This window comes from Rousettus aegyptiacus, unplaced genomic scaffold (assembly GCF_014176215.1).
Source record: "Rousettus aegyptiacus isolate mRouAeg1 unplaced genomic scaffold, mRouAeg1.p scaffold_m13_p_13, whole genome shotgun sequence".
Classification (NCBI taxonomy): Eukaryota; Metazoa; Chordata; class Mammalia; order Chiroptera; family Pteropodidae; genus Rousettus; species Rousettus aegyptiacus.
This window is the reverse complement of record NW_023416288.1, coordinates 3016917-3041806: the sequence shown is the minus strand read 5'-3', so window position 1 is coordinate 3041806 and position 24890 is coordinate 3016917. Positions and strand designations below refer to the sequence as shown.

General features: G+C 37.5%; 1 protein-coding gene and 1 pseudogene across 4 annotated transcripts in view; one reads left to right on the top strand and one right to left on the bottom strand.

Moving 5' to 3' along the window:
* The window catches only part of LHFPL3 (LHFPL tetraspan subfamily member 3), a 490487-nt gene extending 472844 nt beyond the window's left edge, over positions 1-17643 (top strand). For 3 of the 4 annotated variants that reach the window (XM_016145913.2, XM_016145911.2, XM_016145910.2), the window contains one exon: positions 9132-11361. Coding sequence is in view for 2 of the 4 variants with exons in the window: in XM_016145910.2 (XP_016001396.1) it covers positions 9132-9160 (29 nt within the window). In the remaining 2 variants the exon portion in view is untranslated. Of the gene's footprint in view, positions 1-9131; positions 11362-17455 lie in introns of those variants that run through there. The other variant, XM_016145909.2, reaches the window with a different exon arrangement.
* Positions 17644-18848: 1205 nt separating this feature from the next.
* LOC107511481 lies at positions 18849-20600 on the bottom strand (annotated as a pseudogene).
* Between the last annotated feature and the right edge of the window lie 4290 nt (positions 20601-24890).

Sequence of the window (24890 nt, the reverse complement as noted above, 5' to 3'; positions counted from 1 at the left end):
TTCCAGTAATACAATCAAAAACAAAATCTTCCCCCAACCCGGAAAATGTCTCCATAAAAGTAATAGAAAAAGAATAGTTTTATTATTTAATAAGCTTTAAACTAGAACATGATGCACATCACAGGCAATCTGCTAAAATATTACAAAGACAAAATGAAATTTCACCTTTTTACGTAGCCAAATAGATACAACCCATCTCAAATATGATTTCAGGATAAACCATAACTAATCCTCAAGAGGACTTGACAGCGCCATTTATTATAAACAATTCACCCTAGATTTATCTGATTAATTGTGAGTGACCATTGGTGTTAGTTCATTGGTTTCATACAAAGGAAAAATAAACTTCTCTTATCTTTATGACAGAGGTAGTTTTGCAATATGGAGCAGGGCACACTCTCCAGTAAGGCTGCTTCTCTCTCACAGAAACTGGGAGATGGAGAGCTATTGCCCTTGATGTTTACATTTCAAAGAGATGGCTCCCAAATTCTTGAGGAAGACATTCTTGGGTCTTAACGCTGTCAAGAGCCTTATTTAGTTTCTAAAAAGATTTACATACATTTCAAAAAAACAGAGAAAATTTATAATTACAATATGTCTAAATCCTCTAAGAAAAGGTAGAAGGGGAGTAGTCTCTTCCTTATTTTCAACAGGTAGAATTAAGGCTTTTATTTATAGTTTCTATTTGTCCTTACACCATCAAGGTAAAAATCAAATTCTCAACAATAATAATCATACTAACAACAGGAATAGTTAACATAATACTTACTGTGTGTGAACTTATTTAATGCTCACAACAACTCTATTAGCAAAGAGTTATCTCCATTTACATGGGAGAAAACTAGGCAAGGGACCATGCCCAAGGTCACAGAACTAATAGGTGACAAAACTATAGTCCACACCCACACAGTCTGTCTTCAGTGTCTCCAGTGAGAACCAGTGGGCAATCCTGTCTCAGAGAAAGTGAATCTTTGCATGACTTATTGTTGGTTAGTGTATATATGTGATATTTCTGGAATATGATAATGCTATATACACTATTCTTCACTGAAAAAAAAAAAAACCTGCCTACATTTACTGAGCTCTCCCTATTTGCTAGGTTTGACCATTAAGTCATAAACATGTTATAAGCATCATCTCAATCTTCAGTACAACCTTGGGAAGTGGGTACCCCCATCTTCCAAATGAAGCACAGAGACGTTAAGAAATTCTCTAAAATTACCCAGCCAGTAAGTGGCTGACTTGAAGCAGGAAACGGCAAATTTCCCCGAATTGGTAGGAGGACACCAAGCCCTGTACCCGTGAGAAGAGGGTTCTTGGCGGAGAGTGTGGAAAGAATTTAACACACATGCCAAAGTTAGAGTCAAAGAAAAGTTTATTGGAGAAGAGGTAATGCTCCAAGAGTGTTGTCTCCTCTCAGAGGCAGAGAGTGAGGGAGACAGTACAAGAGACAGAGAGAGATTAAAGGCACTGAGAGGGACCCTGAGTATTCAGGGAATTCAGTTTATATGTCATTCTTTAGTTACCATTTCCTTTGATATGGATATACAGTGAGGAAGGGGAAGAATATGTAGCTGTGAAAAGGTATTGGACACCTTAAAGACCTCTGGCACCAAAGCAGCCTGCAGGGCTTGGTCTCCTCGCCACTCGCGGAAATTTGCCTTGTCCTGCACTGAAATTAGGATTCAAAGCCAGGAAAAATAGCTCCAGAACACATGCATTTAACCAATAAGCAATATGCCTCCAAGAAAACCAGGAAACCTATATTACCAAGAAAGTCCATTTGACTCTAAGATAGTGTTTGGAAAAGAAGAGAAAGTATGTTGAGAGAGAAAAAGAGCACCTCCAGCAAGAGAAGTACAGACAGAAGGAAGGAACATGGAATTAATACAAATTATCACTGATAGTCTTTCCCATATAGGATGGAGAGATTAGAGGAGGTTGTGTGAGACTAATATTCAGTGTCAACAGACAGAGATGAATTCATTATTTGAGAAGCGAACACATCTTTGGTTTCCATGATTTGCAATTTCATGTGTGGTAATACTCAATTTGGTTTTGCTTTTATTTATATTTTTCAAAGATTGTCATGATTAGATAGTGAGCTGTTAATATTGAGCTAGTTCGTGAAATGTAAAGGCAAAACAATTATGAAAAATTACAGAAGAGTGCATGGCAGTCACTAAGGTGGAGATGGCACATTAACATCGACACCAGATTTAATAGCTCTTGTGAAATGCACTAAGAATTAAGGGGCTACACTCTCATCCTGCCATGGGTATGTCTTTAGGACTTCATTAATAAAAGCCTTTCAACCTGTATAAAATATGGAATGGCTTCGTGTTAAAACTGGACAGTGAATATTATTAATAAATCAGAATCACCAACATTCTATTGTCAACACACCTGGTTAAGGTCTACCAAGTAATTGTGTCTGTTTTTTTTGCTTTTAATAGAGTCTACAGTAGTCCTTAATGGGACCAAGAGGAGGAAAAAGAGAAATGTTCATGAATTAAACATCAAAATTCCTCCTCATGAATTGCTTACTCTCTAGAACAGGTTGCGCGAGACAGCGGCTAGCCAGACGTCAAAGTGTAACTGTCAGCTGCGACCAGAATACCACAACAGGAATAGCCTAGCATTATCAGTGCCTGATTCTTAGGCCACTTTCTACCCCTTCTCAGCCAAGATCTACATGAGTGACCAAAAGAACAGCTTTAGCAATTATCCTCCAACTCTCCGTGTTAAAATCAGTATGTTAGTTCAAAAGGGAGGTAGAAGGAGACAGAAAAAAAAGAGAGAGAGTGAGACTTCAGGTGACCTTTGGCTGATTATGACACTATAAGCATGGCAGCCTAGGAAGATCTCCACTCCCTGTGTCTCCATGGCAGTTCCAAGAGAGGCAAATAAGGACAAAAATGCCTCCTTTGGGCTGGAAGGAGTGATCCACTCGGACTGATCTAGAAAAGCCTTTAAACTTTGAATATTTCACCCTTTCATTTTGTAGACGATGAGTTACCAAAACTCACTTCTCTGGGTAGCTGCTCTTCTCCGAGCCTGCCAGCTCTTGCCATCTAGAGAGTGTACTATCCTTCTCTAGTAAATCTGCTTGCTTGTCTTTAAAAAAGAGAGAGAGAGAGAAGCTCTGAGCTACAAGCCGGGGTTGCACTGTGAGCAAGGCAGAGGAGGTCCTGTTGGCCTGGATCTCACATTTTAATGGGGGAGGAGAATAGAAAACAAGAAAATGAGATAATTATAGATCGTGAGTTGTGCTATGAAGCAAACAAACTGTAACGTGATAGAAAGAAACCAAAATGAACTATGCCAGGAGTGTGGTGGAAGTCTGTGGGAGTTATTCCTATTTCGTTTCTTGCTTTTTGTTCTAAACATGTGAAATCAGTCTCTGATCCTACCTGGAAAAAAACAAATATAATAATACTTGGTCCTTCTTTCCTTTTTTCTTACTCTTCATCCCTCTACTTCAGCGGCTGGCACTGAAACTATAGACGCCACCAAGTAGACAGAGTCACACACATTAGCTCAGGCTCAACTAAAAATCCAGATACAAACTAAATTATAAAACCCAGAAAGTAGTACTGGTGTTGCCTTCCTCATTAGTGTAAGAAGGCAATAGAAAATATAAAAGGGCTGGTGACTAGGATATAACTTCTTATCCAGCTGTCTTGTAGCACTGCCATCAGGGGCCAGAGAGTATACTGACAGGGACTGATGAGTGGGAGGGCTGCAAGCAAGTAAAGATGAGCAATGGGAATATACCCATTTTCATCAACCCACTGGCCAATTGCACAACAAACACCTAACAAATTCAGACCCTTTAATCACCTCTAGATCTCATGTTAATCAGTCTGTAACCAAAATTAGTGTTAGGTTTCAATTGAGCCCACAAGTATATTGTGAGCATGCTTTTATTTTCAGCACAGATCCAAACCTCCTGCCATTAGACCACATGAGGGACAAACAAATTTTTGCCCAACGAGAGAATACGGATAGACCAGCAAGTGGAGGTTGGGGGTTCAGTTATTGCCCCTCTAGAAACTGTGTGTCGGAAAGGAAAAAACAAGTCATAGATGGCAGCACACTTCCTGACGTGTGAGCATTATGTGAACTGTCCAGGTACACATATCATTACCATGTATTTAATACAGCAAATCTAAACCACAGTGGGCGGGGGGGGGGGGGGGGGAAGACATTTGTCTCTGTTCCAGTTATCTATTGCTGCATAGCAAACTATCCCAAAATTTAGTGACTAATAACTTTGTCAGAGTTTTGTTGAAAACTCTCATAACCATTAGGATGGCCACTATCAAAAAAAATAACAATAATAGTAGAAAATAACAAATGAAGAAATTAGAATTCTTTTGCACTATGGGATTGAAAAAATGGTGCAATAAAAAAAATTATGGAGTTTCTTCAAAAATATTAAAAATAGAACTACCATGTGATCCAGTAATCTCACTTCTGGGTATATATGCAAAAAACTGAAAGTAGAGTCTTGAAGAGATATTTGGACACCAGTGTTCATAGTAGCATTATGTAGAGTACCCAAAGGATGGAAGCAACCCAAGTGTCCATTGGTGGATGAATGAAAAAATAAAATGTGTTATATCCATACAATATATCATTCAACCTTTAAAAAGAAGGAAATCTTGTTACATGCTACAACATGAATGAACTTTGAAGATGTCATGCTAAGTAAAATATGCTGGCCACAAAAAGACAAATATTGTATGATTTTGCTTATGAGAGCTATCTAAACTCACAAAATTCATAGAAACAGAAAGCAAGATGGGGGTTAATAAGGGATGGGGGAAGGAGAAAAGAAGAGTGTTATTTAGTGGCTGTAGATCTTCAGAATTACTAGAGGGAAATGTTCTGGAGATCTGTTTCACAACAATGTAAATATACTTAACACTACTGAAAGGTACATTTAAAAATGGTTAAGATATAAATCATATTTTATGTTTCCTACCACAATAAAAAGTAAACTTCCTATACTCTTAAAGCCCAGATTCAATGTGACGGAAACATAGACTGCACCTCTCAACGGAAAGAATGGGAAAGAATCTGTAGCCATTTTTAAGCTGCCACAGCCACTATGGGGCACATCTTGTCTAGAGCACCTGAAGACACAGATTGTGAGATATTATTTCCAGGTCACTCTATTCAATCTCCCAGAGAGAAAGGGTGTCAGAAGGCCTTGTGAGAGGTAGGTGCAGTTTAAAACAACAGAATGGGATGAAATGACTAAGTCCATATAGCCAATGAGAAAAAATGGCCTGCAATTCCTCCCTTACTCGTTTTCACAGCAAAGATTTAGCAAGCCATTCATTCTGCTAAAAGCCAGATGTTGCTACCATTTTTTCACTCAGACAGTGCCTGCTCCCTCGGCTGTCATGACAGTGGGGGCTCGAGGCCCTAACTGAATAAGTCCAGTAGAAACCATAAGCAAAAGAGGACAACAGGAGGCCTTTCAAAGTCCAAACACAGAAAACTCAACAACGCAGCATTTAAATAGTCCAGACAATGTGGCCATTATAAATGCTGCTCTCATGCACAGTGATGCAAATGACAGTTTCGAAAAGGATTTGCAAAGAGCCCTGTGGAAATGGACATGGGCAACTAAGAGCTGGTGAGGTGTTACAAGGACAAACCTGACTGAACAAACACCCAAAGAATCATTGAATGACTTATTATTCAGTCCTGCTCTGTACAAACCCAGGAGAATATGATGTCTTTTTAAACCACCTCCCTTGAGCTGTGCAGCATCCACAGTGCAAGGAAAAAAGATTTGAAAAAAGCAGAACATCTTACATAGTGAAGATCACAGTGTAACCTCACTAACACTTCCACCGAACTCTGCAAACTGCCTTGGTGTCTCAGTCATGAGACTGCAGGAATGCCAGCAAAATCTGCAGAGGAAAACTCTGCCTTTTATCCTCTTCCACCTACTAGCTTCACAAGTGTTCTCAAAGGGCTAGCCATTTCTAAGCCTTCGGGTAAAAAATTCTTCTTTGCGGATGCCATTTAAGAAATTGTAGTAGCATTCCAATTTTACTCCCCACAGCAAAGTATTTTTCTGATATTGCATGGGGAGTGTTTGTGTTCTGATCGCCACTGGAACAAATATGCTGGTTATTTTTAGCCCAGCATAGTCTGCAGAATTCTCACATACCCCAGGGTTCCTATTGCGTGGTGGTATCATGCACTAGGAAAAAAAAATACACAGTGGTAGCAGTGTCCAAGTAACTCAATCAAAAATTCTCACAAGAGGGTGGCTCCATAGTGTAGTAGTTAGCACGTCTGCTTTACACTCAGACAGTCCTGGGTTAACACCACAGGTAGAGCCACGAACCATACCCTGGATGTGCCAAGCCCCTGATGCACCAGGTCCTAGGTGCAGGCCGAGAGCTTGTGGGAGGAGACACCCTGCCTTCAGAGATCCCATTCTTAAGGGAAAACAGCAACATCCATAGGTTAGGGGTGGAAGTGTCAGGGGTAGAAGTGTTGGGGGGATTAAAAGTGAGGGGGGGGGAATTCCCATGAGGCCTTGTGATAAGCAGCCTGTGCTCACGGGCAGGACCCGGACTAGAATAAAGCCAATGAGTCACGTAGTGCCTACAAATGAAGGAGGCACTCACCCTGGTTTGCATGACCTTGAGAGTGAGCACCTCCTTAAATCTTATACACTAGGATCCTCATTGGCCTCACCCTAGTCCAGGCGTGGTCCACTGGCTTCACTCTCCTGTTTCCACTCATTCCTTAGCAACCTGCCCAACACTGATACTGTGAGTGGGTAGTATAGTCCCAATGTTGATGATGGAATGAAAAAGAGAGCTTCAAGAAAGAAAGGCTGAGTAATTAATGGTAGGGTTACAGTGAGGGATCCAAAGACAGATTTGGCTACATGGAGGCTACGGGTGACCCAAAACCAGAGCAGATCCAAGAGGGTTGGTGATGAATGACCTGTTCTGGTCAGCCCTTGGGCTGCAGGCCCAATGGTGAGGTGTAAACAGAAACCCCTGTGAAATTGGCCACAGATGCTTCCTTCTTACAAGAAGGCTCGGGATCTTCGAAGGGAGGTGCATATCCTGCAGGAAGCTCCCTTCTCCCCCACAGAGCAGGATGCTCTGTGGCTGCTCAAAAGCCCTTCCACCCCCATCTGTTCTCTTCCCAGTTCACTGTGATGTCATAAAGCCAGATTAGCAGGCTTAGAGACAGGAAAAGGGAAAGTGGAAGTCTCTGGTTCCTGGATGCCAAAAAATGGCTTATACCAAAGCAGTATTTTCTATCATGAAATCAGGAGTATATTTATTTGCAAAACTCAAGAAAATGGAGACAACCCTCTTGCCTCCCTCTTCCTCTGCATCACACACATGTAGCACTGGGCACTTCCTTATGCTACCTTCTTTTCCAAGTGCACAGACACTTTTCAACACCTATTTACCTATTCTTCTTCATATGCTTACAACCCTCACCCACTCCTTTCTCCACTCCAGCTACTGCTTTTCACAGATTTTACTGGAAAATCCAGACATTCAGCTTTGTGGATTTTAAATTGAAAAATATCCAGAGTGAAGAATGCCAGAGTAGTGGAATCCTGGACCCACAAACTTGACTTTGGATTTCATCTAACAAGAGCTCCTCTGTGGTATTGCAGCAGAGACCAGTTCAAGGTTCAGAAGTGCCCATAGCACTGTACAAAATCCACAGATTACTTATATTGCTTTTAATAATATCTGAAGAAAGCATTCCCTTCCATAGGGCTTCTGCTAGCATGATTCAATCTCAGAAAATTATTACAGACTAATCATCATTACGACATGATCATATTTCAATTATCCCCTATGTAGTCTACTGGGTACCTTAATGTAACTGAGTTCTCTCACTGAGAGAAGTTCATTAAAACCATAATGTGCATAAGATTTGTTTAAGTGTGTTGGAAAACAAGATTATAAATACTGGAAATGACAGAATCTTTCAGAGGTTTATCTAGCACTCATTCAAATGCCATAATCTTATCCTGTGATGTGGATTGAGGACCATATATGAATAATGAGTGAACTGTTTTATTATCATTTGTGTTTCTAAGTGCTCTGTGATGCAAAACTGTTTCCTTTCAGCCCAAATCTGGCCAGCTAGGTGCCTTGACCCATCTTCACAATAGATAAGGGTACCCCCTTAATGCCTGGTTAACAGTGCCAATGTCTACGAATGTCATCTAAAGAATGGAGTCAGTCACACCATTTGTGGTCTAGTTATATCAATGAAGCAAAAGAAAAGCAGCCAGCCCCTGAGAATTTGTCCTAACTCTAACCCTAAACGAACAAATGGAGCTTTATATGCAAAGATATTCATTTCTGATAATAAAGGAAAATCTAGAAACCTACCTACATATATGACAATGGTGAAATAATGGAGAATGGAAAGAAAAGGAATGGAGATGGGAATGGAATATCATGCAGCCATTAGAAATTGATGCTGATAATGCAAAGAGTGGAAATGTAGGAAGCTGTTTTTAATATAATGTTAAAAAGTGTCATCAGTAAGTGTCACCATGTTTCCAGTTATATAAAATAAGTCCACATTTAGATAAGAAAAGGGGGAAAAAACATGGAAAGAAAACAATTGGTGTCTCAAGGTGATTAGATTGTGGGTGATTCATCTATATAATCATTTCTTTCCTAGCTGTTATAATGTTGATTGTATAATAGATAAATAAAACTTGAAGGGAAAAGGAAAACACTCACATGAGACATTTTCTATATCAGGCAAAAAAAAAACAAAAAACAAAAAACAAAAAACAATGACACTTGGGATCATTTCGCATCCTTTCTTGTTCCCTCAAAGCAGCCTGTAATCTTCACCCAGATATACGGAATATGCATGTCTGGATTATAGGGGGGACTCCTTGCCAGAAGACTGTGCTGTTTGTTTAATAGAATAGAAACCTCAAAATTTTCAGTCTTCTTTGTAACAAGTGCATTTGAGACATTTGTTGGTATGGTTTTTCTTTGACGAATATGCACAAAAATCTTGCTGACAGAAATTGATTCTTTTTCTTTCTTTCTTTTCTCTTTCTCTTCCCTACCTCCCCCCATCCCTTTCTGCAGTTCTGCTAAGCCAATATTCTCTAGAATGAGCACAAGCTAAACAAATCGAATAACAGCTTTTGTACATCAACATCAAGAAGGAAGACACTTGAGAGAGATCAGAATACAGAAATGGATATGACAAAGAGTGAAACATCCACTTGTCAAAGCACCTGTAAATCTAGATCAGCAGATATGGGAGTGATTTTCTGGAAGGAGATGTGATTATGGATTTAACACCAGCTCATTGGAAACTATCATTGAATAAGATTAGATAGCATTCATGAGAAATTGCATTCATGAGAAATCACATTCAGGAAATACTTCAAAAAAGAGAAATACAAATATGCTAGAATTAACATGTAAAATATATACGTACTGAGGTTTGTAAACTGTCCTTTTTAAATAGAACTGAAAACAAAAAGCTTTAATCTTTCAACATTATTTTTAAAAAGGCAGTCAATCTGAAATTATTCCTATCTCAGTAGCCAAGAGGCTGACCAAGTATCATTTATTGAGAAAGCATCTTAGAAAATGCCTCTGAATATCTCCTTAGGAGCCATGACCTAGGTTCCCCCATCTCTGCTGTTCGTTTATTTCACTGTGTAATTAGTTACAACCACTCAGTTGAGAGATGTAACACTTCAAATTTTTTACTCCGTCTGTGTTCAGTTTAATGTCTGTACAAGTTGTTATTAAGAAAGTGTTTCCGACATAAACTATTACTCCATCAAGCTGTATATTACAAAAAGTACATCTTTACATCCTAGGTTCTCAAACAACATAGATTTCCCTATCTTTCAAGAATATCAAGGAACTCTGAAAAATGTAGAAAGCTCATTTTCATCTTCGATGCTCACGTGTAATATATAGGCTGCTATAAAATAAATACTTTTTCTAATTCTCCCTAGTATATGCATAGTAATTTAATATACTTTATAAGTAGGCATCTAAATATGTTTTTTTCTATTTCTTTGACATCATATCATCAAAAATCCATATCCTTTAATTCCCTTACTGACAGGCACTTTTGTTTTGTTTTGTTTTTTAAAAAGCCATTTCATTAAATCTACTTCTAAATGATAGTAAGTGGTACTAACTAAATAAATAATAACAATAGCCTTAGAAATAAATGAATATATACTTATACAGGTCAAAGAAACTTGGTAGGAGTAAGTTGCCTTTTTGTTTACTAATGTTGGTTTCAAAATACTCAAAAATTTTTTAGCTTGTTGGCTTTTGAAAGTAGGTACAATTGATCAGTTGTCTTCAACAATCTTTTGCTCCCCGACTTCCCCTACCCCCACCTCACACATATCCTGCCAATATACAACAACAGGAAAATATTTAAAAATTGAAGTAGTCAATTCCTTGAGAATGAGTACAAGCTAAATTGTACATTCAGGGCTAATCAATGTAAGCCAAACCACGTTCTATACCTGAGCAGGAAACATGCCTTCATTTTTGGACTCAAAATTAAAATCGAATTAACATATATTACTGGAGCACCTATGGAGGATAGTATGAGTAATACAGATCATAGTTGACTTTCCTTACCCTCTCTCTATTAGGATCACACTCCTGTTTTTCAAATATTTCTGGTACTAGACATCTTTTCACTATAAACAAGATTATGTTTCTAATGGCTAAAAATACATTACAGGTATACATAAATGAATGAAACCCAATTCACAAAGATAGGGATTTTCTAAAGAACTAAATTAAGGGAATACTTATTATCACTAAAGTATTAGCCATTCTTGGAGTTATTTGTTGCTTTAAATATTAGCTCTTCCACTGCATTCAAAACACCCTACTTACTAAATTTAATTACACACAACTTTTCAAGAATTCATTTTTTATTTAAAGAGAGATACCTCTCTATCTGCAATAATGACAGAAAGTATGGGCTTTCTCTTATCCATGTAAATTACAGATTCCATTGGGAGTTTTACATCACTAATAGTGGTATTTACAAAAATGAAAAATGTTTCTTATCCACATGCAAATGTTTTAAAAAAGTTTTTCCATAAAACCTAAGTGTAATTTAGCATACCACAGTGCTCTGAAGATGGGTCATTGACAATGTACCATTTGTACATAGGTAATACACATGTAAATCACTAAATGTTGATTCAGTATAAGAAGTATGTTTTTAACTTTTTTTTAAAAAAAAGTGACTCCCTTTCTCATTCTGTTCTGTTGTATTGCGTCCAAAAGTTGTGTGTAATTTTTTAAGGTCCAGGAAATGTAAAGAAATTTGTTGGAATATCTGAATTTCTGTAAAAAATAAAAAATAAAAATAAGATTTTGTTATTTTAAAAATTGCTTGGTTGTGTGACACACATTCAGTGCATTCAGTGTCTGTCTTTGTCCAGTGACCTAAGGACAGGTGATGATTTGACTTAAATAACAGATCTCCTTACTCTCAGATTCCATAATATTTGCTACATATATTGGATATACAGGACCCTCATGTAGAACACATCATTAACATCTCCAAAGCCTCTTCTAGCCAAATATAGACATACCTCAAGCTAAATCTTCATATTCTCAGTGGAATAAAATTGATAAGGAAAAAGCCAGACTGTTCCAGTAAAACTTGACCTGAAATATTGAATTAATTACTCAATCCTTACCTTGCAAATTGAAAACAGCCACCTGTTCCTTAGACATGAGCACCCTTTTTGAAATAGTTCAATACAATATATATACAACATACCATTGAATTATACACTTGAAACTCATTGGATTTTGTTAATCAACATTACCCCCAATAAATTTTAATTAAAATATATAATAAAAAAAGAAATAGTTTATAGTGAGTATGTGCAATCTAGGTGGGTTCCAATGCCAGATCCTTCATTTACTATACAACTCTGAACGACTCTAAACCTTGATGTCCTCATCTATAAAATGAATATAAATAATATCCAGCCCCCTAGTGGTGTTGTGAGGATGGAAATTATAGTAGTTGTGTTGTACTCGACAATAGGAGATATTCAATGAATATTAATTCCTTCACCCTCCTACTTACATGCAAGACATTGATGGAAGAAAAAAAATGTAAAACACAGTCTCTGCTCTCAAAATGCTGAAGATAATTAGAGTAACATTTATGATCAAGGATTGAAAATTAAAATGTCTACAGGGGTCAGGTAGATACATAGATTAACAAAGCAAAGACAGTCATGTTGGGGAAATGATAGGGAGAAGTGGGCACAGTGGATCCCTGGAGAGCCTAAGTCCTGTCTAAAGAGATTAAGTACCCAATATTCAGATCTAGTCACTCAACAAATAAGTACTGAGCCCCCTAAGTGTACCAGGTACTATTCTAAACCCTGAGAAGGTAGTGGTAAACCACACAAGCAAAATCTCTGCTCTTATGGGTCTTAAGTTCTAGTAAGAAAAAAGACGGTGAACAGAAAAATGTCAGCTAGTAACAGGTTCCCTAGAGAGCATTAAAACGTGGTGGTGATGATGGGAAAATGAGAAGGCTAATCAAGAAAGGACACTATGGAAAGGTAGGTGACATTTAAGTAAGAATGAAAAGAAACAAGCCAGCCATATAAAGAAAGGGGGAAGGACATGCCCCATAGAGGAGCCACCAGTAAAAAGGCCAGGAACAAGGTCACTATGCTTGAGGAGCAGCAACGCACATAGGTGGATTATCTGAGCTGAGCCAAGAATGAGCTCCAGGCTTTGTAGGCCAGAATGGTACATTTTTTAAGTGTGAGAAAAAGCCATCTGAGGGCCTTAAGATTAAGAAAAGAGTGATGCAAACTATTTTATATTTTTTAAAGATTACTCTTGGCTTCTGCTCGTAGGAGTATGAACTAGATATTCTAAAAAGCCTTCCATATATAATACTACTAGGTCTTGGATGAATTACAATGTGCTTATTTATTAATACATGACTTAGCTTGCAAAAAAGTAAGAGAAATCTTACTTTTATCGAAGGCATAAAAAAAAAAGAAGAAACTGAAAACTGAGTGTGAAGTGTAAGCAAATGCAAAAATTGGGATTACCCAAAGGCAAATCCATATATCAGAGTAGAGTATGGGAGACTAAGCCTTGGGGCATTGGAATTGGATGAGCTAAATTCGAGACCCCCATCCCCACACCAAACAGGAGACTTGAAGATAGCCACAACCTTAGACAGGTGGACCAGGAAAGATATTCATGCTAGCAAACAAAAGAAGCCTATCAAGAAGTCTCTTTGCATACTCACTGGTTCTAGATTGGGGTGGAGTGGGGTGGGGGAGAAACATTCACCCCCTGAAATTTTTAACCTATGGACCTGGCCCTCTCAAGTCTGGAATTCAATCACACATTGGTCAAAGAAACTATAAACTATGAAATAAAAGAGCTTACTAGGGCTCTGGTAACTGGTAAACACAAACTCACATCTTATCTGGAAGAAAGCATTTTTAACATATCTCTCACCAATTAAGCTCAACAAATTATGAGACTTGTGTTTCTGCACATCTTGCCAGCAGAGACACTGACTGTCTTCATTGAAAGCTATCTTTTCAAGACTGTATAGCAAACAGCCTAGGAAGGTAGAGACAAGGCCTCTCTCCAGAGCAAAAAATAAATTTGTTAATTGTTCTATAATAGAAATGTCTCCCTTTGGGGCAAAGTTCAGGCTGGCTTATTGCCCATTTAAAAAAAATTCAGGTTTTCTAAACTCAGCGTTCCTGTCCCGTAATGCAACATAGTATAATGCAGGTATCATCCAGCCCTCTTCTCATAACCTTCTGGGAATGCAGCATGGGGAACCAATACCAACTTGCTGCTTGTTGTGCCATGAGTAATAAAGTCCTTTGTCTCTGATCCAGGAGTTTTGTGTTCTACCAGCATCCATAAGACTATGGCAGGCTATAACTTCTTAGTTTGCAAGTGTTAAGGTGGGGAAATTTTCAAATGGCCAACTTCTGCTTACTTGTTTAATGTTTAACCAGGGTATAGTTCTAGAAGGTATTCTGTGGGAAGATATGCTAATGTTAAGGGTGTAGTTATCCTGTGCAAAGATATGCTAATGGATAACGTCTGCTTCTGTAAACCTGCTTGCTTGTTTAATGTAGTTTTGGGCTTTATAAACTGCCTCCTCTGGAAGTTCGGGGCTGATTCTCTAGTGGGTAGAGTCAGTCGCCGACGGTTAATAAAGGCTCATAATTAATCTCAATTGGCTCCATGAGTCTCAGATTAAACCCACAACACAAATAGGATAAAATCTCAGACTCTTCACAATTCTTCAGTTATCCACTTGGAAAAAAAGGAAATGAGATATCTGACACACACTGTACACAAAAACCTATATGAAATGAATTAAAACTTAAATGTGAAAGGCAAAGTTCTAACTTTAGAAGAAAATATGTATAATCTCAGAAAAGGGAAGGATTTATTGAATAAAACAAAATCATAAAGAAAATAATTGATAAATTCAACTCAATTAAAATAAAAGACTTCTGTTATCAAAATATTCCATAAAGAAAACTAAAAGCCATGACTTGGGAGAAGTTATTTGCTAAATATATTACTGATAAAGGATAACAATATACAGTATATAAAGAATTTTTAAAAACCAATGTCCTAAAAGGCAAAAAAAAAAAAAAAGGGGGATAATGAGCAAAAGATATGTACAGAAATTTAACAAATAAAGAAACACAAATGGCAAACATATGAAAAGATACTCAACTTTATTAGCGATCGACAAATGTCAATTGCACAATGATAATACCCATTTTATTGGCATAAAGTAAAAGTCTAACAACATTAAGTATTAACATAGTTGTACAGCAACAGGTTTCTTATAACTGCTAACAAGAGTAGAAACTGGTATAATCACTCTGAAAAACAATGGCATTATCTTGTAAAGTTGAACAATTGCATAAGCTAAATTAATCAATTCTATTACTAGGTATATACATGCTGGAGAAATTCTTGCATATAAAGACCAAACACGTGCACAAAAATAGAAAGCAAATATTCATCAACAGAGAGTAGATAAATAAATTGTGGATTCAGTTAATTAATTTAATATCACTAAGGCATAGAAATGAATAAACCTAAGTTACAAACACCTACATAAATTATTATATTAAATATTTAATGTTGAGTGGGAAAAAAATAAGTTACAAAAGATTCACTATGACTTCATTTTTAAAACCTCAAAAAAAAGCAAAACAAAATTCTTCTTTGTTTAGTGATAAATATCTACATGGCAATATTATAAAGATAGAAGAAAAAGACTGATAAAAACAAATCTCACAATTGCGGTTACTTCTGGGGAAGGGAGCACCTAGGGAGGGAGTGTAATCAGGAAAAGTATAGAGGCACCTTCAACAGTTCCGTATCATCGAGTGGAGGGTTCATGGTTTCATTTCTTTTCATGCTTTCTAAATTGTATATATCAAATTTTGTCCAATGAAATAAGAAAATTTAATTGAATACTTTTTAAAAAAAACTTACAATCATGAGGAAAAGGGATGGTAGGGTCAAGAACAGAGCAAGGAGGTTGGGGGAAGGCTATTTAAATAGTCAAGATGAGGGAAGATGACGGCTTAAACTAGAATAGTCAGAGTGGAAACAGAAAGAGGTAGACAAATTTGGGAGAGTGTTACACATTGGGTTTTCTGGGAAGGTGACTCTGAAAAAGATCAAAGTGAAATAAGTTTATTATGCAGTGCTCTCAGGATCGACACCTGTGGAAGGGAAGCAAGGGGGAAGGAAGGAAGCAGGTAGGCAGAAGGAGATGGTGGGCTGTGATGTGGCCTCAGTAAAGGCTTCAGCTGACCCCACAAGGAGCACAGAAGTTGGGGTAACTTCTCAGAGCTGTTCTGCATCAATGAGGGGGTCAGGCCTCAAGCATCAGTCACTGTATGTGAGTTACTTGCCCACGGGCAGAGAGTGTGATCTTGAGTGTGGTGGCTCTCTTTTAGCTGAGGGCTATTTCCAGAAAGGACAGAAGGCTATGAAGTGACAGTGTATCTAGCATCTGAGGGAATCAGTCCTCTGGTCCTGAAGAGGGATCTGGGGCCATCTCACAGCCTCTACTACAGATACGTGTTTTTGGAATATGAGACTTTGCCCTGGGAGTAGAGGATGGTGCCATTTACTGAGATAGAAAGAAGAGGGGGGAGGAGGAGGTTTGGGAGATGAAAATCCAAAAAGTATTTTTTTGTAAAATTTAAATTCAAGTTGCTAATTAGAAATTCAAGAGATGTCAACTTAGATAGGCAGTTAGATAGAGATGTATGGAGTTTTAAGTAGAAGTCCAAGCTAGAAACCCAAATTTCGCAGTCAGAGCTATTAGCTTTTACGGCTCGGAGAATGGATGTGATCATTTAGGAAGACTACGCAAACATCAAGAGGTCCACAGGCAAAGCCCAGCCCACTCTGAACATAGAGGTAGAGTTGAGGATGGGAGCCATTAAAGGAGACTAAGAGGAGCCTAGAAAATGAGGTGTTATGGAGGCCAACAGGGAAAAAAGTATTTTAAGAATTAGAGAGTGATTAAATATCAAATGCTGCTGAAAGATCAGGTAAGACAAAAGCAGAGAAGAGATCACTGGGTTGGGCAGTTATGGTTACAAGTGATGTTGACAAGAACAGTCTTTACAAAGTAGTGGAAATAAAAGCAGTCAGCTGGGAAAAAGCTGAAATGGAAGATGTGAAGATAGCAATACAGACAACTTTTGCAAGAAGTCCATTGGAGCCGTTTGAGACAAGCGTTGTTAGCTTTTCTAGTTTCTCAAGACAACATAGAATTTTTTATAATATTAATTGTTCGATAAGTTGGTACATTGTTAAACAGTGCAGACCAACATTGTGAAAGTCAAAAACACATTTGCGAGCCAGGTTCAGCTCGTAGGTTGTGAGTTTCTGACTTTCATAAAGAGAGCATGCTCTCAAAGAGTAAACTAAATATCATGGCAGAATATGCTACGGGACAGGAGAGTGGGTGCAGGAACCCTTGGGAAGGTTGGGAAGGGTAGAAAGTTGGGTAAGATCCACTTAAAATGACCACAGAGAGGAAGGCCAGTTTCAGATGGACTTTCTCAAAGTCAAGATCAGGGAAGTGAGAAAGAAAACTTTTTGGCAAACCCATGTGACTATATTACCAACCTATCTTTCAATCTAGCATTGATCAGCAGTAATACCTTTGATTTCTGTGTGGCCCTCTCCTTGATGTTATTTAGGTAGAAGGGCCAGATTGTTAATGGCTTTTAAATTCCAGCTACTTTGGGTTTTATTATGCAGGCAATGGGAAAATCATTGAAAGGTTTTGAACAAGAGAAAGATATAATCAAAGTGCAATTTTAACAAGATTATTTCTTCAGGAGTGAGCAAGACGGAGTCAAGCCAGGCTAGTGAGAAGCAGAAAGTCTACTTTGGAGACTCTTCCAGTTGTAGAGGTGGAACTAAGAGGTGAAGACTGACTGAGAGAGAGAGAACCATTTCTAGTCTACATGACTAGCCAGTTGAGGGCATGGCAGAGGTAAGAATGGGGTTGAATGGGCTGACATGCAAAAAGCAATAATAACTAATATTCGGATAGCACCATAGAGTTTACATGTGTTTTCATGTCTAGTATCTCATTTTCTCTGTGAGATATTATTATGCTCATTTAATAAATGAGAAATCTGAGGCTCAGAGAGGCTAAATGATTTACCTGTAAAGTCACAGAGGATGGTCTTAACCATAAATGTCCCTACTCCATGCTTTGACAATGGCTTTCAAATACACTTGGGTTCTTAGTGGTCTGTGTGCAGGAGTCATGCTGTGTTTGTCTTTCAAAAGTCACGTCCTTAAACTTCAGTTCTTGGAAGATTAGCTAGATTCCATTTCTTCGATGCTGCTTTCCTGTGAATCTTCTAGAAGAGACTGATAATTTGCATATGATAGCTAGAGAGAAAAAAATCAAATCAGTTTCTAAGTCAGTTTTGCACTTTGAGAACATTTAACATCCAGGTACACATGTACAGCCTTCTCTGAAATAAAACATAATTCTCTCTCCTGGGCAAGATATCAGAGCATTAAAATTTATCCTACAAGAGCCATATCTTGGTGAACTAAGGTAACTAAATGCTTTTCCCTCACCTCTCACTTCCTGCTCTCATTCTTTCAAAGAAAAAGCTTGGAATTCCCATTTAATAAGTGAGATCTATTTCTTTATTTCAACCACAAGTCAATAAGCCCAGGGGCTAAGATGTCAAACCAACCTGTGGGTCAATCCTACCTTCCTAAATGACTTAAATACTGGCTTTTTCTCTGACATTAACTGAAAGGAACTTCCCCCAAGGATTAAATTGGCAGCTATATTTGTAATTATGGACTAAAGGCTGATTCTTAGCCAAACCGAGATGCTGAACTGAAAGAACCCTAGAAGTACGTGCATGTGATGTTATCTTGCTGACTCAGTTTCCCAAGTCTAAACGTTTACTTAAATCTTTGGCTTCCTCCTAAGCAAGAATTCTTAAAATTTTAGAAGCAGTTTTTCTTATTAAAAACAAAAACAAAAACAAAACACTTTTTAGGTCTTTTGACTTTAAAAAGCTTGTGAATTCTCTTCTAGGTGATTGAAACCCACTTTGAATTAAATACAATTGCCCTGATCATGTGATGAAGCAATGAAAAATGATGAAGGTGTTTTCCTGGAGGTTAATTTACTATACTCCCCCCATCCACCACGATACCCCACCCCACCCTCTGCTATCTGATAGTGAGCCTTGCTATTGAAACTTTCCTACTTAGAAATGACCATAAACTAAAGAAGCAATTGCCTTAGGACTCGTCTTGCTAACGATGCACAAAATAAATCAAGGTAAAGCACAGATGCTCATACACTCAGTTCAGAGCTATGGCAGCAGCTTGATGCTGAAATGCTGAGTTTCCCGGGGAAGGAGATTGGTGTTACCACTCTTGCCGCTCAGGGTGCTCGTTGCTATTACGAGGCCTGGCTGCAAAACAAAGGCTGAACGCTTTTTTCGCCTTTTTTGTTTTTGTTTTTGTTAAAGCAAAAATCGTTTTCGGATTTATTTCAGTTAGCGAAAACAGGTACTAATGCAGGTCTTTCATAAAAGCGAAGCGGCCTAACATGAACTTCGGAAAAGGTGGAGATACCTGTGTACAGATTTAGCAAGCAGTTGGATTTTTTAAACTTGATTTATACTGCCATCTAGTGGTACATCTTTCTGTAGGTCCACTGGGCACCCTTAAATACATTGTGGAATCTAGGATTTATGCTGGCAAGTGTAGAGAGAACTAGCTCCTCCATGTAACCTGAAAAGTCCCCTCATACAGGCCAAGAAAAAAAAATTAACATAAATATGGAAAAAGGCTCCCAACAGAGAGTCTCTTAAGCCACAGAAGCTTATAATATTAGCTTTAAAAAAAAACATAAATAGGTTTAATTTGTCACCATGAAAAGTCTGAATTTTAAACAGATTATTGGACTGGGGGCTTGAATCCACCAGCTCATTCAATTTAAGCACCTGTCCCATCACATGTAGCTTTTCCAGAACTGCTACCTTCATCATGAAGCTCTACGAGTTTTCCCACTTCAAACTTGGGTTTCTTCAACCTATTGACTTTTCTAACAAAGACATCATGGAGAGGATAAATAGAATGGCAAGACTTTTCTATGTCTTTTCCAATGATATCCAGAAGCAATTTATTGACCACTTCTTTCAAGTCATTTGTCTGCACCGCTCGGGTCATGATTTCATCATCTTCTTCCAGATTTTGCGGACCTGTTGATGCTGAGTGTAAGAGGTCTTCCGAATCCGATTATTGCATTTTTTTAGTACAACCAACATGGAACAGACTAAGCAAATAACCATCAGTAGTCTTGACATCAATAAAAGCTTTAATCAACATAAGCTTCAGTCGTAGTCTGCCATTTTTTGACCATGGAGTACATTTTGTCACAGGTAAGATCCATGAGATGGAAATGAATCAGGCAGTTTTTCCCCTGAAATTCTGTTTCTAGCTTGAATTTTCTAAATGCAACTTCATCATTCTGCGGATCAGCTAGAATCACTTCAAAAACACAACCCTTAAGACCATCAGATGCAATTTTGGTTCTTTGAGTTCCCATGCCTAGTGTTTTTCCAACATTTCATATATTGAACATAGTTGATGCTTTTACATCATACCAATATTTCTTTAAAAATAGGTCAACCACTTTATTCTTGGCTCCTTTTTTGCTGCCTTTAGAAAGGCACTTTTTCTTGCCAACTCCCACGGTGCTGCTCAGAGAGCCAAAAGAGAACATTAGCTTTTTTTTACTTATATATTTGATTTTACCATAATTATTCTACAGAAGCTGTTTATCTTAGATAAATAAATACAATCCTGGCTGATTAATTTAATGTCGCTCTATTTGGCTTTCTGGGTTCAAATCCTAGTCCTTGAACTCATTATGAAACACCTCCATGCCTCAGTTTTCTAATCTATAAAACAGAGGTAATAATTAAATGTACCTCCTAGAGTAGTATAAGAGACACTATATGCAGTACAGAAACTAGCACAAAGAAAATGCTTAGTGGAAACACAAGGTATCATTATATACATATATATATTAGCAGATCGCAGTGAGCTGAACTTGCATAGCCCCTCAGGACAGCCCACTGTCCCATTCCATTAACAAATAGATCCTTAGACACAATGAGGACCCAAGATCAGGTCTCTGGACACTAGAATTAGCATATGATACAGCAATTCTGGATACTTACTTAAAGGAATTGAAAACAGAGACTCAAAAAGATATTTGTACACCAGTGCTCACCACAGTATTATTCACAATAGCTGGAAGGTGAAAACAACCCAAATGACCATCAACAACTGAACAAACAAAATGAGATATATACATGCAATGGAATATTATTCAACCATAAAAAAGAAGGAAATTCTGAGGCATGGATGAATGTTGAGGACATTATGCTAAGTGAAATAAACTGGTAACAAAAACACTATGCGATTCCACTTATGTGACATTCCTAGAGTGTTCAAGGTCATAGAGTCAGAAAGTAGAATGGGAGCTGGAGGGGAGGGGAATAGGAAGTGATCGTTTAATAGAGCTTCAGTGTGGAATGATCAAGAGTTCTGGATATGAAATGGTGATAACTGCACACCAATGTAAATGTACTTAATGCCACTGAATTATAAGCTTAAAAATTGTTTAAATGGTAAATTTTATGTTACACATATTTTACCACAATAAAACAAAATAGGTAGGGCCAGATCCCAGGCCACACATTGCCCTACTCTCTACCCTCATCTATAGATGCTGTCTGAGCAGCCCTGGGACACTGCCAGGGACAGGGATCCTAGCAGGGAGCTCCAGGACCTTAAAGGAGGCTTCACAGCCTGACTTCCCCAGTCCCCACCCCACCCATATATGCAGGCACCTTGTGTTACCTTCTGACTCTTGGAGGAAAAACAAAGAGGCAACACCCTGGAATCCTAGAAAGATGCCAGGGTTTATGTGACAATGTCTCTTTAACGCCAACCTGGACATTTCTTTTAACTGAAGCTGCCTGTTGAATCAAGGTTATGCTTTTAAAAGAAGGGAAATACCAGAATAGTGCACATGATTCAAATTTTCATTTGTGAGTAGAGCAAGGACTAAACATGGACAACCTTGATGCCTATTGATTAACACTGAGAAACAGTTTAAATGAGCCAGTGAAGCAAAAGATAAGCCAGATCCAGAAACAGCTGCAGCTCTAACCCCCTGCAAGAGACTGGAAATCCATGAGACAACTCAGCAGGTTGAGAACTAAAAACCTGCTGTTACATGCTTTATACTCAGAATAAGTAATCTTACCTGTAAAAGAAGCCAGAGAAAAACGAAGTCAAAAAGTCCTTCCCCAAAATTCTACCGAGAAACAGCTTGGGGGGTGGGGGAGAGAGGTTTGGCCCAGCTTTTTAAAAAACTTATTTCTATTGGGGTGACATTGGTTTATAACGCTGTATAAGTTTCAGGGGCGCAACACTAAATTGACATCTGTATGTACCACATCATGCTCACCACCAAAAGTCCAGTTTCCATCCTTCACTGTACAGCTGAGCTCCTCTTCACCCTCCTTCCACAGCCCTTTCCCCTCTGGTAACCACTGATCTGTTGTATGCCTCTATAAATCTGCATTTGTTTTGTTTTGTTTGTTTTTGTTTTTATATTCCACATATGAGTGAAATTATATGGCATTTGTCTTTTTCCATCTGATTTATTTCACTTATATGTGTCAACTCCAGTTGTCACAAATGGATACTACCCAGCACTGTGTGACTGTGTGTGTGTGTGTGTGTGTGTGTGTGTGTGTGTGTGTGTACCACTTCCTCTTAATCCATCCATCTGTAGATGGACACTTAGGTTGTTTACATTTCTTGGCCATTGTGAATAATCCTGCAGTGAACATAGGGGTACATATATCTTTTTAAATTTGTGTTTTAATATTCTGCAGATAAATATCCAGAAGTGGAATAGCTGAATCATATGATAATTTTATTCTTAATTTTTTTTTTGAGGAATCTCCATACTGTTTTCCATAGTGGCTGCACCAATTTACAATTCCACCAGCAGTCCATAAGGGAGCCCTTTTCTCTATATCCTCTCCCAATTCGTCATTTCTTGTCTTTCTAATAATAGCTATTCTAAAGGTGTGAGGCAATATCTTATTGTGATTTTGATTTGAATTTCCCTAATAATTACTGGTGTCGAACATTTCTTCATGTTTCTGTTTGCCATGTGTACATCTTTTTTAGAAAAATGTCTATTCAGATCTGCACATTTTTAAATTAAGTTGTTTGTTTTTTGTGGTTGAGATACATGAGTTCTTTATATATTTTGGATATTAACTCTGATCAATGCATGATTTGCAAATATTTTTTTCCATTTGGTAGGGTGCCTTTTCATTTTATTGATAGTTCCCTTTCCTGGACAAAAACTTTTCAGTTTGATGTAGTCTCATTTGTTTATTTTTCCTTTTGTGTCCCTTGCCGTTGAAGTAGAATCCACAAAACATCACTAAGACCAATGTCTAGGAGATATCACCATCATTTTCTTCTATGTATTTATGGTTTCAGGTTTTTACATTCAAGTTTTTAATCCATTTTGAGTTAACTTTTGTGACTTGTATGAGATAGTGGTCTAGTTTCATTTTTTGCATACAGCAGTCCAGTTTTCCCAAAAAATCATTTATCGAAGAGGCTTTTCATTTTCTATTGTATGTTCTTGACTCTTTTGCCATAAATTAGTTGTCCATATATGTATGGGTTTACCTCTGGGCTCTTGATTCTGTTCCATTGGTCCATGTGTCTATTTTTCTACCAGTACCACACAGTTTTGGTTACTTTAGCCTCGTAGTATAGTTTAAAATCGGGGGATGTGACACCTCTGATTTTGTTCTTTTTTTATCTGGGTTGTTTGACTATTTGGGGTCTTTTGTAATTCCACACGAATTTTAGTATTTTTTTATTTTGTTCCTGTGAAAAACGCTGTTGGGATTTTGATCGGGATTGCATTGAATCTATAGATCGCTTTAGATAATATAAACATTTTATCAATGTTAATTCTTCTAATCCGTGAACATGGCATTATCTTTCCATTTCTTTGTGTCTTTTTCAATTTCTTTCAACAATGTCTTATAGTTTTCAGTGTACAGATCTTTCACCTCCTTCCACCTTCTTGGTTAAATTTATTCCTAGGTATTTTTTATTTTGTTGTTGTTGTGATTGTAAACAGAATTTTTCTCTTAATTTCTTTTTATAATTTTTCATTATTAGTGTATAGAAATGCAGCAGAGTTTTGTACATTAACTTTGTACAACTTTTGAGTGTTTTTTATTATTTATAATTGTTTTTTAGTGTAGTCTTTAGGGTTTTCTACATATAAAATTATGCCATCCGCAAATAGTGACAGCTTTACTTTTTTTCTTTCCAATTTGGATGACTTATATTTCTTTCTTTCCTGATTGTTCTAGCTAGAACTTCCAATACTGGGTTAAATAATAGTAGCTAGAATAGGCATCCTAATTTTAGAGGTAAAGCTTTCCGTTTTTCACCATTGAGTATGATAATAGCTATGGGTTTATCATGTATGACCTTTATTGTGTTGAGGTACTTTCCTTCTACACCTATTATACTGGCAATTTTTAGTATAAATGGATACTGAATTTTGTTAAATATTTTTTCTGCATCTGTTGAGGTAATCATGATTTTTATCCTTCAACTTGTTAATGTGTTGTATCACACTGATTGATCTGTAGATGTTGAACCATCCTTGAATTCCTCAAATAAATCTCACTTCATCATGGAATATGATCCTTTTAATGTATTGTTGTATTCAGTTTGCTAGTATTTTGTCAAAAATTTTTACATCAATGTACATCAGAAATATAGGCCTGTAATTTTCTTTGTGTGCGTGCGTGTGTGTTATCCTTGTCTAGTTTTGGTATCAGGGTAATGGTGGCCTCATAAAAGGAATTGGGAAGCATTACTCCTCTTCGATTTTTTGGAAGAGTTTGAGGATAAGTATTAAATCTTCTATGAATATTTGGTACAATTTACCAGTGAAGCTGTCTGGTCCTGGACTTTTGTTCCTTGGAAGGTTTTTGATTACTGTTTCAATGTCCTTACTAGTAATTGATCTATTATGATTTTCTATTTCTTCACGATTCAGTCTTGGAAAGTTGCATGAATCTAAAAATTTCTTCATTTTTCTCTAGATTTTCTAGTTTGTTTGTATATAGCTGTTTATAGTAACTTCTCATG